The sequence below is a fragment of the Acartia tonsa genome, chromosome 15, assembly GCF_053477335.1.
Source record: "Acartia tonsa isolate MP-2025a chromosome 15, ASM5347733v1, whole genome shotgun sequence".
Lineage (NCBI taxonomy): Eukaryota > Metazoa > Arthropoda > Copepoda > Calanoida > Acartiidae > Acartia > Acartia tonsa.
The window spans coordinates 12,784,583-12,802,288 of record NC_137274.1 but is presented as its reverse complement, the minus strand read 5'-3'; the positions used below and the strand labels follow the sequence as shown (position 1 = coordinate 12,802,288).

The 17,706-nt window shown below is 34.0% G+C and overlaps 2 protein-coding genes across 15 annotated transcripts in view; one reads left to right on the top strand and one right to left on the bottom strand.

Moving 5' to 3' along the window:
• Positions 1-17,706, top strand: part of LOC145306864 (uncharacterized) — a 282,216-nt gene that overhangs the window by 50,663 nt on the left and 213,847 nt on the right. The gene's annotated exons all lie outside the window — the stretch shown is intronic.
• The window catches only part of LOC145306912 (uncharacterized), a 68,430-nt gene that overhangs the window by 42,808 nt on the left and 7,916 nt on the right, over positions 1-17,706 (bottom strand). The window contains exons 5-7 of the mRNA XM_080149252.1: positions 11,222-11,287; positions 9,615-9,673; positions 8,754-8,830 (exon numbers count right to left, since the gene is read on the bottom strand). Coding sequence (XP_080005378.1) covers positions 8,754-8,830; positions 9,615-9,673; positions 11,222-11,287 — 202 coding nt within the window. The remainder of the gene's footprint in view (positions 1-8,753; positions 8,831-9,614; positions 9,674-11,221; positions 11,288-17,706) is intronic.

Sequence of the window (17,706 nt, the reverse complement as noted above, 5' to 3'; positions counted from 1 at the left end):
TCCTAGGACAGCAAAGATTAATTTTAAGAGAAGTATCTCAGTAATTAAATCAAAATCATGTATTTACGCAATTTTGCAACAATTATAAGTACAATCTTGTTCAGACTTATAAAGTAATGTTTTGCTTATTAAGTTTACAAGAGTTACTGTTCGTTTGTCCTTCCTTCTAATTGCAGAGCTTCGCTGTTATGGTTGTTGTCATCCTTGTTTAAATTAAATGTTCTTCAAATTCGACGATTTTCAAAAAAAACTTTGGAAGATTTTTAGAGAAATATTTTATTAACATTTAATTATTAGAAAAAATTGGAAATTGCCCAGTTTTGTGGTTAATGTTTTTAAAAGCATAGCTTTTAAATAATGAGGGTCAGTATGTACGTACATACGTCAATAATGGCCAGCTCTTATCCTTAATATGTTATAATTGTTCTATTAATTTTAAACTTGCCATTACAGTTAGGAACAATTTAGAAAGCAACTTATATACTTATATTACCAGTAGGAACTATGTTATAGGCGAAGCATCTCTATAATAAAGATTTAAAATGTCTGTATTATGCATTTTTAAAACGAAGCTTGTCTATAATTAAGGTCTTTCCGTCCGTCCGTGACGGTTAGCTTTTTTGTTAATATTTAGGCATGTTAGAATTGTCCTATTGGTTTCAAATTTTGAATGTTAATTCCTATAACAGTTAGGCACGATAAAGAGAGCGTATCAACTATATAATTTTTACAAAAAAAAGTACGTATGTCCATTTAAAACATGCTGACTTTGAACTTTTTGACAATTTACATACATACAATTTTATAAATTAATATTCTGTTTTAATAAGTTTTGACACTTTACAAGATGTTTGTTCTATATACAGTTTCATTTGTTGAGCTTTGCTTTTATGGATGTTGTCATCCTTGTTTTTCTAACATTTAATAGCTAGCAATATTGTTATTCTTTCTCTAATTAAAGTCTGCACAGCTAGCTTGTGTACATAACAGGTTTTTTTGAAATATTAAAAGATATATACATCATGTTATTCTTATGTAATACAGCATGACCCTCAAAAAAGTATTTTTAAGCATCTGCAGCCCTTATTTCTCAATGAATTATTAAAAAATGCATATGTCCTTATTCTCCATAGTATTCCACGTAAGTAGATATAAAAATATTTTTTTTTACCTCCATTAACACCGGAGATTTTTAGAGCTAAAGTTTTGAAAAAGTGACTGAGAAAAAGAATTTTTTTTTGTTTCTCTTATTTTTTGGATGGTTATATTATTTTTTTCTGGCAACTGAATAATGAGACACAAAGAAAAACAAGTTAACTAATTATTTCTTTTTTATTCCACCAAAAAATATGAATTTTTAATGGCAAAAAATACTACTGAATGAATTGATTATTTGCAAATTTTAGGTTATTTATTAACCCTTATTTATAGAAAAGGATTAATTATGACAGTTGCTCCGCCTACTTTTCTGACATCTCAATTATTTAATAGGGGGTAAACTAAGCTTTTTAGACTAAAAAATCATTATGTTTATTTTTATTTTCTTTATAACTTTTTTGTTATTAAAGTTAGGATTGTAAAACAAAAACAATTTTCCTGCTATATTCATAGAGATTTATTTGGTTTTTTAATCTTAAACAATTTTGCCTAATAAGTAAGTTTTTCAAAATATCATTAAACTAAAAAGACTCAAAAAATATGTGTAAAAAAATGCTTTTTACTCAAAAACTAAATTTTTTATTTCATTTTTGTATAAAGTTTCTGCTAGTAACAAAAATAAAAGGATTTCTAGCTTAATTTTGCTAAAAAAGTCGTTTCATGTTAAAAGTTACTTTTTCCTCAGTCACTTTTTCAAAACTTTAGCACTAAAAATCTCCGGTGTTAATGGAGGTAAAAAAAATATTTTTATATCTACTTACGTGGAATACTATAGAGAACAAGGACATGTGCATTTTTTAATAATTCATCGAGAAATAAGGGCTGCAGATGCTTAAAAATACTTTTTTGAGGGTCATGCTGTAGTAACAGGATGTCTTTATGTAATCACGCTGATAGACCGATATAGTTCTCCTTAACATTCTCGTTGGTTGGTCAAGGGAAATAATTTTCCATCTCCTTTTTTTGTGTGTGTACTAAATGACCTTTTAAACATGGTTATACTATATAGAGTAAAATGTTAGAGGGAGAAATGGTTAAATGACTGTATTTCCCTATCGCAATGACCTTGTACCAACTCTCAATAATCAACTAATGGTAATGGGAGTATTAACACAGACAAGTAGCAGAAAAAATTTGCTTTCAGATAAAAAAAAAGGCTATTAAAAAGGGGATGGAAGTACAAATCTCTATATAAATCTATACTATAGATCTGTTATTGTTATGACACATAAAGGGTGCAAATATTTTTAGAAAAATCCACCTTAGCTGACACAGGATGCCAGCAAATCTGGCAGGGTCATCCAGGTATAGAGCAAAAACATTATTTTGACATTTTAAGTTACCAAAATAGTAAAGTATCCTATAGCAGTACATCCGCATATGAAATATAGGTGTTCAAGTCAATTTCCTGTTTCAGATATGATCCTACTTTCCCAATGACCGTCGCTGAAATTTTGTAAATTATGAATAAAATCATCTTCTAGCCTCAAAAATCAGAAAATTACAAATTATATCTGTTGAAAAATGACCTAAAACAAAGGTTTTTGAAAAAAAAGGGTCAATAAAAGAAAATTTGATTTTGACCGACTTATATTGAACAGAGGACATGCACAATTTTTCTTACCTTTTAGCTGTAAAAAATACTCAAATACATAATATGTATGGTTGTTCATGAAAAAATACGTTGCTTAACATTATTTTTCAGTATTTTCTATGCACGGACGGACGGACGGACGGACGGACGGACGGACAGACAGACGGACGGACGGACGGACGGACGGACGGACATTTCAAATTATAGAGTAGCTTCGCTACTAAAAATATAAACTTATGTTCTGCTCAAGTTAAGTGTGTATGTAAAGGTCGAAAAAAGTAAAATATTACTAAATTCTGTTTAATTATTTACTAAAGTATAATTAGTATGTCTGTCTATCTGTTTTAACGACAATATCTATAATACAAAGTTGAATGATGTCTGTCTATCTATCTATCTGTCTGTCTGTCTGTCTGTCTGTCCGGATCTCGGTAACCACTGAACCGATCAGATTCTACTCTTCAGGGTATATACTTATTGGTCCTGTGGTGGTTTTAAGCTATTTTCTTGGAGGGTGGGACACCCCCAACCCCCCCAAAATATGAAAATCCCCCCCCCCCCAAAAAAAATAATTTTCTTGGGAACACATTAGACTAAGCACCAGTAGTACTTTATTTTTTGTTTTTAATTATCTCTTGGGGCAAAGCCCCTAGAGGCTAGGTGCGAAGCCGCTAGTTATTTTATAAAGTATTAAGGTTTTTTTTAATTGCTGAACTGATTGAGTTCTCTATTTTGTAGAAGCTTCTTATTGTTCCCTGGATGGTTTTATGCTATTCAATTGTTATATCTAAGATTGGTTTTATAGGCTATTTTTATACTTTCCTTACTCCTTCGAATACATAGCTCCTAGATGCTTTAGGCGTAGCCACTTTGTGCATAAATATAAATTGCGACAGACAAATTAAATTACGGAACATATGTTCATTAGTAAGAGGTTTATTTACATTGAATTTAAAAATTATTCTTATATACAAGTAACAAGATTTCTGTCTATCTGTCTGTTTGTTTGTCAGTGTGACTTTAGCATAGGATCTAGGCAACCTCTGAACATACATGGTTCTCCTTTACAGTGAAGCTTCCTATAGTTCAAATGAAGGTTTTATAACATTTACCCCTCCCCCCCATATTTTTTTTCTTTTTTAAAATTGAACTTAAATAAGGGCTCAATTCGCCCTCATTAAAAAAAAAGCCCCTTAAGGATTCTAGAGGCGAATCTGGTATCTTATAGAGAAATCTCTCCTAGAGCATAATTCGAACCCGATTAATATCCGCTGGATTATAACCGGTTCTCAGCCATGCTAAAAAATCATGTATAGCATCGTATAAGACAATTTTCCACGAATATTAAACTTTTAGCTACTCGGGGCTAACAAAACTTTTACAATTCTTACAATATTTTTATTTTAATATCCGCGGAAAGTTGTCTATAACATAAACGAAACGATAAATAACTCTTACCTTTTTTTAAAAAATTATGCAAGGGGGGACATCTGGGGTCTTTATTGTGATTGAAAAGACATTGCCCATTTTTTCATTCGTTTTAGAAAGTTAGCGTCTAGACGCTTAAGCTTAATTAAAAGTTAAAGAATAAAAATCTCTAAACATGCCTTTACATGGTTTACTGGTAATTGATTTCCTATCTGATATGGTTCTCCTTTATAAGGAAACTTCTAATATGCCCTGGGAAGAAAATAATCATTCACCCCCTACAAAAAATAGTTTATTTCTTTTCTAGTAGCGAAACTACTCTATAATTCACTTTGTCCGTCCGTCAGTCCGTCCGTAACGCTATGGGGGAAATGAAATTTACTCAGCTCCTATAAAAGATAGAATGCTGAAATTTTATGACAACATTCCCACCATTAAGGAGCACAATTAACTATAAAACATCATTGGCGGTTGGACCGATTTTTAGCAGGTTTTAGGCTATTTTTATATTTTTCACATTTTTCTCCATATCTCCAGTGTTTATGGTCCGATTTTCAAAATTTTTTCAGTTACAGATATCAAAATTAAATTTCCCATCGTTTAAAGACACAACCATAAAGGCCAGACGGCCTTTTTTAGCAGGTTTTAGGCTATTTTAATATTTTTCACATTTTTCTCCATATCTTCAGTGTTTATGGTCCGATTTACAAAAATTTTTCAGTTATAGATATCAAAATTAAATTTCCCGTCTTTTAAAGAAAACAACCATGATGGCCGGACTGCCTTTTTAGCAGGTTTTAGGCTGTTTTTTTATATTTTTAACATTTTTCTCCATATCTTCAGTGTTTATAGTCCGATTTTCAAAATTTTTTCAGTTATAGATATCAAAATTAAATTTCCTGTCTTTTAAAGAAAATAACCATGACGGCCTGACTGCCTTTTTTGGCAGGTTTAGGCTATTTTTTATATATTTTACACTTTTTTTCCATATCTTCAGTATAGATTTCTGATTTTCCCAATTTTTTAAGTTAAGGGTTTAAAAATTAATTTTTTTTGTCGTTTTAAGGTTTTTGGCTATTTTTATATGTTTTACATATTTCCCCATATCTTTGTCTATTTTGATCCAATTTTCAAACTTTAACCCTTACAGATTGGGCCCCAATTCCCACCTTAATAGATCGGGGGGGGGGCTCTTTGAGCCCCCCCCTCTATCTCGGCTCCTGGTACAGATAAAGACGTAAAATTTTTTTCTGGTGGTTCATGTGTATTTTTAGAGAAAATTACTTTTTCTTGTCATAGCGGCCAGACCGCTCCTTAGCCGCTTTTTAGCGGCCAGCCGCTAAATTTTAAAACAGCTCTAGAGCGGCCAATTTTGCAGCTAGGATGACCAAATTTTAGGACGAACTTTTATTTTTCATAACAAAAAAATTATTTTTTCTGATCATCGCCGAAAAACGGAAAATAACGGAAACCGCCATTTTCGGCGGTTACGGCGGTAAAACGGCGGTTGGCGGCGCAAATTAATATTTTATCTATTTATTATTGCTCAAGGATTTGCTAGGTCTCTAGCTGTAATAGAAGTTATATTCATGATTTATGTCTGTAGTAAAAGCCGGACAAAAATCGGTCATAAAGTCGGTCAGGGAGCGGTCAAACGGTCATAATACCACTTTTCTCAGAAGGTCATTGATATCTAAGTATTCACCAAAAAAAATTTAGGTTTCTACCTTATACACAAAAGTCATAATGTAGAAATTAAGATTTATTTAGAATTTTTTCTAATTTTTTTTGCTACCCAACCGACTTTGACCGGACACCATGACCGACACAGACCAGATATCCTAATAAAATCAACTCTTGCCGACGTATAATTACTAAACTTAAAAAGTCATGAAGTTAGAGCTCTCCAACTTACCTACAAAAAAAATGAGATTGAAAAAACTAGAGGGGGGAGCTCTTTGAGCCCCCCCCCCCCCCGATCTGTAAGGGTTAATGGGATATCAGTATCAAAATAATTTTTTCCATTGTTATGAGCATTTTTAATATAATTTACTTTGACCATCGTCATCATACAAAATAAAACAAGGTTTCATGTTTATTTTATCCAATAAATCTATTCTTGATTTTAGTAAAAACCTTTTAAATCTACCTGTACGTATTCCCCTCTACGATTTTTTGTGCTTCGCTACTTATGGATGTTGTCATCCTTGTTAAAGCTAAAATTAAATATGGGGGATGGTCAAATACTCCCCCCCCCCACAAGCACCCCTAAAAAACTCATTAATTTAATAAAAATAAAAGACCGCTGAACCTATAACCCACGATTTTGGCGCAACACTTAGCGCTTTTGCTTGTCGTCAGGGAGGTTCAAATCCCAGCTTGACACATTATCATAACTAAAGACGTTAAAAATGATTAAAAACTTCTGCTATATCAGGTGCACGATATAAATAGTTAGAGTAGGTGGAATGCCTTGGCCCATAAACAGTCACAACTCATTATCATGCACAGTTAGGACTTCTCAGACAAAAGTCATGCAATTAAAGAGTAGGTTGTTCGTTGGATGTAACTTAACCTAATATCCTTGGGTTTTAGAATATTCCATCCCAGTACAAGTGGATGATACTCTGGATTCTCTAGATGATCACTTAAAAATCGAGGAAGAATCCCACCCATATGAGGTAAGGTAAAGTGATTCATAACGGTTACAACATCTAATTCTACAGCTTAAGCAAAAAGTATATGACTCCAGATTTTCTTTTCAAGTAAAGGATAGTATATTTGATCAAAGTATGCATCTAAAAGTATGAATTTCAAGATTTTAATAAAATTTGACTACTACTGCTAGATCAGGTGGGTGACACTTATAGTAAGATAAGAAATAATACCTAAAGCTCTCTCCTAATTAAGACTCTCTGACAAAGACAATACACATATGTTTTATACAGATTTTTTTTGTGCAAATTTGCGCAAGTCAAAAAAAACATCCTAAATATAGTTACTTTGGTCTATATGCAAAATTTGCTTTCTGTGTTATTCATTGCTAGCAGCTAATTTGCCTTAAGACACAGAAATATATTCAAAATCAAGTACAAACATGTTCATAGGTAACCAAAGTCTTGAAAATTAGCCAAAATAAGAAAAGTTGCATCAGTTCTAGTACCCAAAATAAGAAATGTTGCATCAGTTCTAGTACCCAAAATAAGAAAAGTTGCATCAGTTCTAGTACCCTAAAGTCTAAGACAGACAAGAAAATGAATTTAAGATCCATTATCCCATCCCTATATCCTTGGAAATAGGACTGGAATATGAATTGTTCTGCAATTTTCCTATGTCTTGATGCCCAGAAGAATGACGGTATTGTCAACGAATCACAAAATATGACAATTTTTTTTAGATCTTATTTTATTCTAAGCAAATTTTGTGTTATGTTTTTTTAGGGTTGACCCCCCCCCCCCCCCGGGTTAAAAATATTGCCCTTATTGAAGGAGAATAACCCTCCATCAAGATCTATAATAGGGTTAACCCTACCCCCCTTGTGCACGCCAATGCACCGGAAAGTATATTATTTAATTTTTCTCTGATGTGCAGAAAGCATTTGACACCGTCCCTCATTTATCAACAATTAATATTCTACTATTATTATTCTTACATGCTGAGTGATATTAAAGCAATATTTTAAAGTATCTTTCTTTCTATCTATCTATCTTTCTATCTATCTATCTATCTATCTATCTATCTATCTATCTATCTATCTATCTATCTATCTATCTATCTATCTATCTATCTATCTATCTATCTATCTATCTATCTATCTATCTATCTATCTATCTATCTATCTATCTATCTATCTATCTATCTATCTATCTATCTATCTATCTATCTATCTATCTATCTATCTATCTATCTATCTATCTATCTATCTATCTATCTATCTATCTATCTATCTATCTATCTATCTATCTATCTATCTATCTATCTATCTATCTATCTATCTATCTATCTATCTATCTATCTATCTATCTATCTATCTATCTATCTATCTATCTATCTATCTATCTATCTATCTATCTATCTATCTATCTATCTATCTATCTATCTATCTATCTATCTATCTATCTATCTATCTATCTATCTATCTATCTATCTATCTATCTATCTATCTATCTATCTATCTATCTATCTATCTATCTATCTATCTATCTATCTATCTATCTATCTATCTATCTATCTATCTATCTATCTATCTATCTATCTATCTATCTATCTATCTATCTATCTATCTATCTATCTATCTATCTATCTATCTATCTATCTATCTATCTATCTATCTATCTATCTATCTATCTATCTATCTATCTATCTATCTATCTATCTATCTATCTATCTATCTATCTATCTATCTATCTATCTATCTATCTATCTATCTATCTGTCTGTCTATCTATCTATCTATCTATCTTTCTAACTATCTATCTATCTATCTTTCCATTAATTTGTGTTTAAGTCAGTCTGTCAGTCATGTCTGTCTGTAAGTCTATCCGTAAATCTGTCTGTCTGTCTGTCAGTCTTACCTTTAGGAGGAGGTGGAGGCAAGGGTCTGCTTGCTAAAGTTTGGTGGTTTGGTTTCTTAGGAAGTGTGTTAGCAAACCTAAAATATATGATAAGATTAGGGTCTGTCTATATGTCTATTCGTTTGTCCATAAGCACAGTTAAATTTTAAAGTTAATTTAAGCATTTAAGCAGAGAGTAAACAGAAAAATCTAGTTCATATGCAAATGGGGAGGGTGAAACTGGTTTTAGGACTGCTGACTTAAATGAAATCGCAGTTACCCATCATTCAAAAGAAGAGTTAGATGAGGGGGAGGAAAAAGGAAAGGTGAAGAGAAGAGAAGGAAAGAGGAAAGGGAAGGGAAGAGGAAATGAAATTTAAAAGATAGGGTAAGGGAACAAGTAGGGGAAGAAAAGAAAAGTTGGGAGGGGAAGAATAGGGAAAGAGAAGATAAAAGGGAAGGAGAAAGGGAAAGGGAAGGGGAAAGAAAAAGAAAAAGGGTAGGGGAAGGGGACAAGGAAAGGAAAGGGGACAAGGAAAGGAAAGGGGAAAATGAAAGGGAAATGAAAATGGAAATGGAAAGGGAACAAGAAAGGGAAGAAGGAAGTGGAAAAGTAATGGGAAAGGGAAGAGGAAAGGGAAAGGGAAAAGGAAAGGGAAAGGGAAGAAGAAAGGGAAAGGGAAAGGGAAGAAGAAAGGGAAAGGGAAGAAGAAAGGGAAAGGGAAGAAGAAAGGGAAAGGGAAGAAGAAAGAGAAGGGAAGCTAAACGGGAAGGGGAAGCCAAAAGGGAAAGGAACGGGAAAGGGAAAGGGATGCGAAAAAGGAAGGGGAAGGGGTTGGGGTGGGAAAGGGAAGAAGAAAGTTCATTTATATATTACTGTACCTTGGCATAGCGGGGCTTGGTTCACTTTTATTTCCTTTCCTGTTTCTACGCGGAGGCGCCTGCAAATATGTAAATCAAGTAAAAAAAGATCGTCGTTTTTTCTCGTAATTTCGTAAAGTTGGGTGCAAGCTTCCAGTCAAATGTGCTTGTTAGGTCAAACTGTTCTTAATTATAATTAGATTCATGTAATTACGGAATTTTTATTTTCTCATCCAGACGAAGAGAAGGAGGATGAAGAAATGGTCGAATGGAATGACAGACATAATAATTGACAGACAAATATATGGACAAACAGATGGACAAATGGGATGCAAGACAGACGTACGGACGAATGGATAAACGGACAGACAGACGGACAGACGGAAAGTAAGACAAACAGATAGATAGATAGACAAACGGATAATCATACAGACGAAAAAAAGAACAAAAAAATCAGGGATGACAAGAAACATAAGTAGCGGGGCAAAAAAAGAAAATCATGGATGAACAATTGGACAAAGTAAGATATATTGCAGATTTTTTTAGTGGTAAAAAAAAAGAAAGAAAGAGAATATGTGATATAAGTAATTTCTTTTCTTAATGCTTTTTGTTGAGGGGTATCTCGTGAAACAGCATATAGTGTTATATACAAAAAATGACGTCATAAAATACAAATGACCAATGATAGGCCAGTATACAATTTAACATTGGTCAATTACAATGTATAATAGCCTAACGTTGGCCATTTGTATTGTATGACGTCATCTTTTTATTGGACACTATACGATGTTTCGTATCTCATCGCTTTCGTATCATGTTGAGCATTGTAACTTCACCCCTACTTACCAGTTTTTAAAAAAAAAATAAATTGAAATAAATAATAAAATAATAAATCGAAATTTTTTATTTTTTTTTATTATTCTATGTTAGGTAAGGGAAGGGTAATGGGTAGCTCTGTAGGATTAGACAACCCGCAAGGGTTTAAGCAAAGGACACATGAAAAAAATCCTGTCCCCATTTTTTTTCATTTTCAAAAATAGCAGTGAAATACCGACATTTTGTGTAAAGGCACCAAGGCTTCAACAACAACAACAAAAATCAGCAGTCTATCTTTGATAACAGACGAGAAAACCAAATTTCCGCCTTAGCTTAATGTACTTATTCTTCGATGGAAGGGTGGTTAGGCAAAATTATTTATAAAGTAAACAAGGATGACAACATCCATAAAAAGCTCTAAGACAGTAGGACTTGTAGAGTGTCAGAACCGATTAAGCAGAATATAAATATATAAACAAAATTATAAATATATAATTTTGTTGCAAAACTTCTGAAATACTATTTAAGGACATACTTACATTATCAGGACCTAATTATTGAAATGCTTCGCTTATAACATTGTACCTTGATGTAAGCACAGAAAAGCTTCGCTTTTAAACCTATTACCGTAGGTCCAGATAAAATTACATTTCCGCCATACGGACTGACGGACAAAGTGAATTACAAATTAAAAACTATTACCGTAGGTCCAGGGGTGGGGAGGGCTACTACAGGTACTATGTATGTATATATGTATAGATAGATAGATAGATCTAGATAGACAGACAGACAGACAGAGTAAAAACTGTTACCGTAGGACCAGGGGTGGGGAGGGCTACTACAGGAACTCCCGGTACACTTCCGTCTGCTGTCAGCGGCTGAATATAGAAATTCACATTAATATATGAAGGTAAGGGAAAGAGAAGGGAAATAAAAAGGAAAGAGAAGGGAAAGAGGTGAGAAAGAGATGGGAAAGAGAAGTGAAAGAGAAGAGACAGAGTAGGGAAAGAGGGAAGACAAGTATGGGAAAGAGATGGAAAAAAAGAAAAAGGGAAGGGAAAGAGAAGGGAAAGAGAAGATAAAGAGAAGGTGTTTCGGAACGCAATCCTAGCCGTTCTCGAAATCTTAATCTCAAGCCCTCCGAATGACCAACATGTGAAGTTTACAAATGTGTATTTATTACCATGAAAACAGTGAGTCTAAAACAAAAATATAAGAATTAATATCATAAAATTAATGGTTATTATTTTTGTAACATCGAGGTTGCGTGATTTCAATTTAATGAAAAATATGAAATTTATAAAAAACTTTAAATTGGCACGAATCATATTAAATAGCATCAGAAATTGATAATTTTAGAATAAAATGATCAATAATATAAAGGAAAATATTCGTATGTCAAAACTTAGCAGTTAAATGGTCTATTTATTGAAAAATTAATGTTTTAAAATTTCTTTATAAAATCATACCATTTTACACTTAATTTCAAGAATTAAAGATAAATTCTTACCACATATGATGTCAAACTAAGCAGGAAGGCTTATTTGAGATATTCCACACATCAGAGCACATGTATATTAAAGCAATACATTATTTTTATTCACTTAGCTCCTCACGTGGGACTAATCAAAGGAAAAGTGCGCGTTTCTTTTGTCCGTTTACAAGCCACGCGCCGCGCGGAGATAGTTAGGAATGCCGCGTAACACACTCATTCTCTAGGAAATTTGGTGTAAGGAAACAGGGATTAATGGGTTCGAACTTGCCAGGGAATACAAGAAAAACATACCGAAACACACCCGTCTATTCACTGGGAATCGAACACAATACCTCATCTTTGCAATATGCGTGCAGACAGTGTCCACGAAATCACAATCTCACAACACATAAACCACAAGAGTTTAAAATGGCATGGCCATCAGGCCTAAAATTAATTATGGTAACTTACGAACACCACAATAACTCAAACCGACTCCACTACCACATAAGGATAGGAATAAGGAATGGGAAAAGTATTCAACATTCATGAAATGCACATTTACCACTCACACATCTCATTATATCATGGCCTCATAATCTCAATTAAAGTTAGAATTACAGACCATGTAATTGCGAATACATGAATTAATAATCAATAGTACCTAAACTTTGATTAGGTACCTACATAATAATAGGCAAATGATTTTTATATTAAAAATCGCATCAATAATTAAATAATCAACTCAAACTTTTAAATCAAAAGAAAGAAAGATTAAATAATGACATTTTTTCTACTAAATCTTTTTGCTAGAAAAGAAAAGTAAAATTTCATAAAAAACTTCTCAAAAATTAGCATTTTCTCCAGCGGAAAAATACTCGGGCTTACATCTAGACATTTCTTAGATAAGATAGGTAAGATCCTTAAATCTAACATGTTTTAATAAAATAGATACTTAAATCTAAATAAATATGACTGTAAAAAATCATCAAACATCGGAAAATTAAAATTTCATAATTTTAAATCTTCGTGAATTAAAATTGCGTAAAATTAAAAATGCAATTAATATGCAAATTAAATTTACCAAAATAAAACAAAAGCTCAATATAAGAAAAGAACTTCTCTAAATGCTGAATTTGCAATTTCTCTCTGTTTTAAGAAGAAAGCAACTTGTACATATTCAAACAGTCATAATTAAGGCAATTTGGGGCCTCAGTTAGAATGAACCCCTCAAGATACAAACTAACAAATCTTTCAATATTAATAATGCCATGTTCCAGCTATCCTGTCGGACGTTATGTCTTTCCATCACAACTTTTGATACTGCATAATTTCCAACAGGATTTCTGGCGCAGGGCTACATCAACTGAAAATAAACATAATTAGTGATGTTTAAATCAAATCAAAATATAAAGAATCATGAATAATTCAAGAAACTTTTCAAAATCATCAATCAAAGCAATCGAAATTAAATCAAATTATCTTATGCTTTAGTTTTGCCGTTCTGCGGTATGTCTGGCCGAGGAACAGAGCTAAGATACACCGTAGAGCGGTCTTATTAAGCTTAATTCTACGAATATCAATATCAAAGAATCTACTTAATTCATCGGCGAAAAAAATCTACATTTTTTCTTTAGATACATCAGTTCAAAGATAAATAGTAATAATTTTAATATTCATGCAATATTAAATTATTTATGTGATTATAATAAATCTTAAAGAAATATTTATATGATGTAAAAAATCTCATTGTGTTAATTTTTTATCATATCGAATTTCAATCAAACAAGGATAAAAATGTTTGTATTTGCGTAGGTACCTAGGAAAATTTCCGCGAAAAAAATCCCTGGTCCCGGAAAGACTTAAATCATTGAAAGAACTTGAGTAAACGTATAAAAAACTTAAGTTTGCATTTCAAATGAAAAAAATCTTGCATCGATTTGAAAGTTTAAACGAAATTGTATCAAAATTTGCGTTACTTGTAAGTCTTAAGAAATGTTACCCATTTCTTTTTTAAAAATACTGCTTCAATTTTAATATATGCGATAAAAATGAAGGTAGAGTTAATTTAAAATATGCATAGTTTATCTTAAATTAATTCTGTGATATTCAAATAAAATATTAATCAATATTTTAATAATATCATACATCGTGTTCATTATTATAAATGCTTAAACATGAACGAAAATATATATACCTAGGAAAATAATTGCTAAAAGTATTTTCTCAAGGTTTAAAATTGTCCGAAATCGCTAGGTACGTATATTACTACGAATCTCTGCTCTCGGAATGAAGAAAAAAATCTTTACGCGTGGATTAATAGGAATCCCAGCTCCCGGAGTAAAAAAAACTTTTGTACATGAATTGTTAAAAATCTCTGCCTCCGGAATGAAAGAAAATCTTTAATTTGCTTACAAATTTAAACAAATATCTTGATTTTTTGCGATAATCTTTTAAAATAATAATGAGGAATATTTTAAACATTATCATAATAATATTACATGTTGTTTTCTTTACTTTAATGCATTATTTCATATGAGAATCTGAGAAATAACATTTTTTAAGTAAACGTGAATCATAAAAAAAACTAGAAAAATAATTTGTAAAATCTATTTTTCTCAATTTAAAATCTGCAAATCATTTGGTATTTGATACACACAAACTTTTGCTTTTCAAATCATACTTAAAGAAACAAAATCTTTTTAAATCTGCTTTAAAAGTCTAAACAGTTTTGTAGAATTTTTGTGCTTAGGTATGAACAATAAAATTAGTTGAATAATGAATACTTATTCTTTACAGAACCCATTTTGGTTCCCTTCACAAGCCTAATATATAACTTGTAATATTTTTTCTTTAAAGATCATTTTCACATAAATAGTTTATGTTGTAGATTAGATATGTGTGGTTTGAATATTTTCAATGACTTTCTGGCGGCAACACCCGCCATATTTCCAACCACCATTGGCAGGCCTCTTACCCTGCGTCGGGCGGCCAGCTTGGCAGCAACCAAGTCGATTCTTGATTCATAACACCACCAGGGCACGTAATAAAAGTGTGGCTGTCATAAAACTTAGAATCATCTACTGGCTTTTGTCCGGCCGGAACCGAAACTCCCGTCGGCTCTTGTCCGGCCGAGACCGAATTTCTTATCGGCTCTTGCCCAGCTGGAACCGAAACTCCCGTCGGCTCTTGTCCAGCTGGAACCAAAACTCTGATCGGCTCTTGTCCAGCCGGAACCGAAACTCCCGTCGGCTCTTGTCCGGCTGGAACCGAATCATTCAGCGGCTCAACACCCGCCGTAACAAAGTTATCAACGACTACAGTATCGTTACCAATATCATCAGGAATAACTGCAGCACAACTAACATCATTATCAGTAATAACCACGGCAACACTCGCCGCAGCTAGGTTGTCAACGGCTGCAGCACTAGCAGAACCAAAAGGTGCATCAGCAGCGTTACAAGCAGAACCAACAGGTTCAATAATAGCATCACAAGCAGCACCAACAGTCGGCTGCGGCTGAACATCTGAGCTTTCTGGTTTTAAAAACCCTATAGCTTCACTTTCCAACTCGAAATCTGAGCAGACAACATACCTACTCTTTGCTAAACCATTAGCACTAACAGCAAAATATCCAGATCCAAACAGGCTGGAGTAAAGCATGGTTTCTCCTACTGAACGTTCAGAGTAGGGAAACATCGATGGGTGCAGGTGCCCTACGAGCAAATCAACCTGCCCATTAACCAAAGTAAAATCTTCAGGTTTCATATCAAACAAAACAGCTGCCTCCACAGGATTTATGGAGCAGATCGCCTCTTCAGGACCAATGAGAGGCACTACCACAGGTTCTAACATGTGATAATTCTTGTGTCGATCAATTAAACATAACTTGACCGTCGGGAAACATTTAACTTCACCATCAGCTAGAGAAATTCTTGCTGAACGTCCAGTAAAAGGTAACTGAAGTTTATTAACAAGTGACTGGGTTACCATTGAAGTAGTTAAACCAGTGTCCCACATGGCATTCACTGGGACCTTCTGGCGATTATTATCAACGACGTCTAACTGTTGTAACATTAACATTAGATTCGCCTCAGGGGAAGTATGTACTTCATAGACGGCGGCAGCCATATCAACACTCTCATGCACAAGGTTGTTATGGGCCTGACCACAATTGTCCACTTTGCAGCCGCCTATTACATCTGCCTTCGGGCAATCCACAGATTTATGCCCTTTTTGCAAACAAATCCAACAGCATCCAGCACTCTCCACAACACTCTTCCTGTCTGGCACTGACAGGTCATGAAATTTTGGGCACTTGTAAAGTAAGTGCATCTCATTACAGCCATTAACAAAACATGACTGCTTCATCTTAGATTTACCAGGTTTACCTACGGCGGTAGCGGCTGTCGCAGGGTTACCTTTCTTCTTAGAGGGGGTGTCCATATCAGTCGAACACCGCATTAAAATGGCGCCACGCTGTTCTTCAATAATCTTTAACAGCTTTGGGACGTTTGGGACATCCATCGAGCCCAATGATAAATTGAGCTTATCTTGAAAATCACGTGGCAACTTTTTGGATAACATCTCCAAAAGTATAACGGTCAACCACTGGCTTGTGGTGACTTCCTCATCATCATCATCTTTAGTCAGCTGCTCGAGCTGGCTAACTGCACCACCAAACTCTGCTAAGACTGTCACAATCTGGTTGGAGTCCGACGGTTTAGGCTTCTTCTCCCATTGGTTGAAAAGGCAGAGCATCTGACGTGTTTTGGACTTAAAACGTGCATCAAGGTAAGCCCATTGAGATTCATGCGATTGAATCTGAATTAACTGAAGTCTCAACTCTTTATTTTTACAGACCTTTTCACTGCTCAACAATAACTGTAAATATGACGGGTCCTGTCCTACGGTAAGCTTTTTAAAATTGTCCTTGAAACTTACGTAGGCTGCCTCTGAGCCGTCAAAGCTTGGAAGAAGGCGTTCGTCGACACGATTCATATATCCTGGCGTGAATATAGAACCGGTGCCGAACTGTGGTGTGCCAAATGGTGACACAAATGGCGATGCTGTCGAAGCACCCGCCGTCGTTGTAGGCAGCTTCACAGGTTCAAGCTTAACCTCAGCCAGCCGTTTCATCAAAGCAGACAAAGTGTTTATAATTGGTTCTGGTAAGGGAAAGTATGACCCTTTAATAACTTTCACAATCTTTAAGCATCGATCATATAGTTCAGCCTTATGGTCAGGCAAATTATCACCAACTAAATCAACAACACTTTGAATGTCACTAAGCTCTTCCATAGCATCTAGAGCATCTTTCAGAGCGTTATAATCCTTTTGCACAGTAATTATATTAGAATAAATGTCACTAAACTCCTCAAGCTCTTGGATTCTCACACCAAGCTTGCTAAAACCGACCATGATGCTATCGAATGTCTCGAACTTGTCATGGACAAGGATCAAGCTCTGAAGATTCACTGACCAACTTCATCACTTTATTTAGTTCACTGGTTAGGGCCTCGACGGCTGGGCGCAGCCGCAATCCCAGTTGAGCGCCTTTATTCTTTTTAGGACCCATGATTGTCACAAAAATTAACTGTACTGATTACGATTATAATAATGCGTGGTAAGGTATCACAACCAACACATTCACAAAACTTCACAGATATTTTCTTAGCCGCATCTGTTCTGTCTTGTTTTCATTGTTTCGGAACGCAATCCTAGCCGTTCTCGAAATCTTAATCTCAAGCCCTCCGAATGACCAACATGTGAAGTTTACAAATGTGTATTTATTACCATGAAAACAGTGAGTCTAAAACAAAA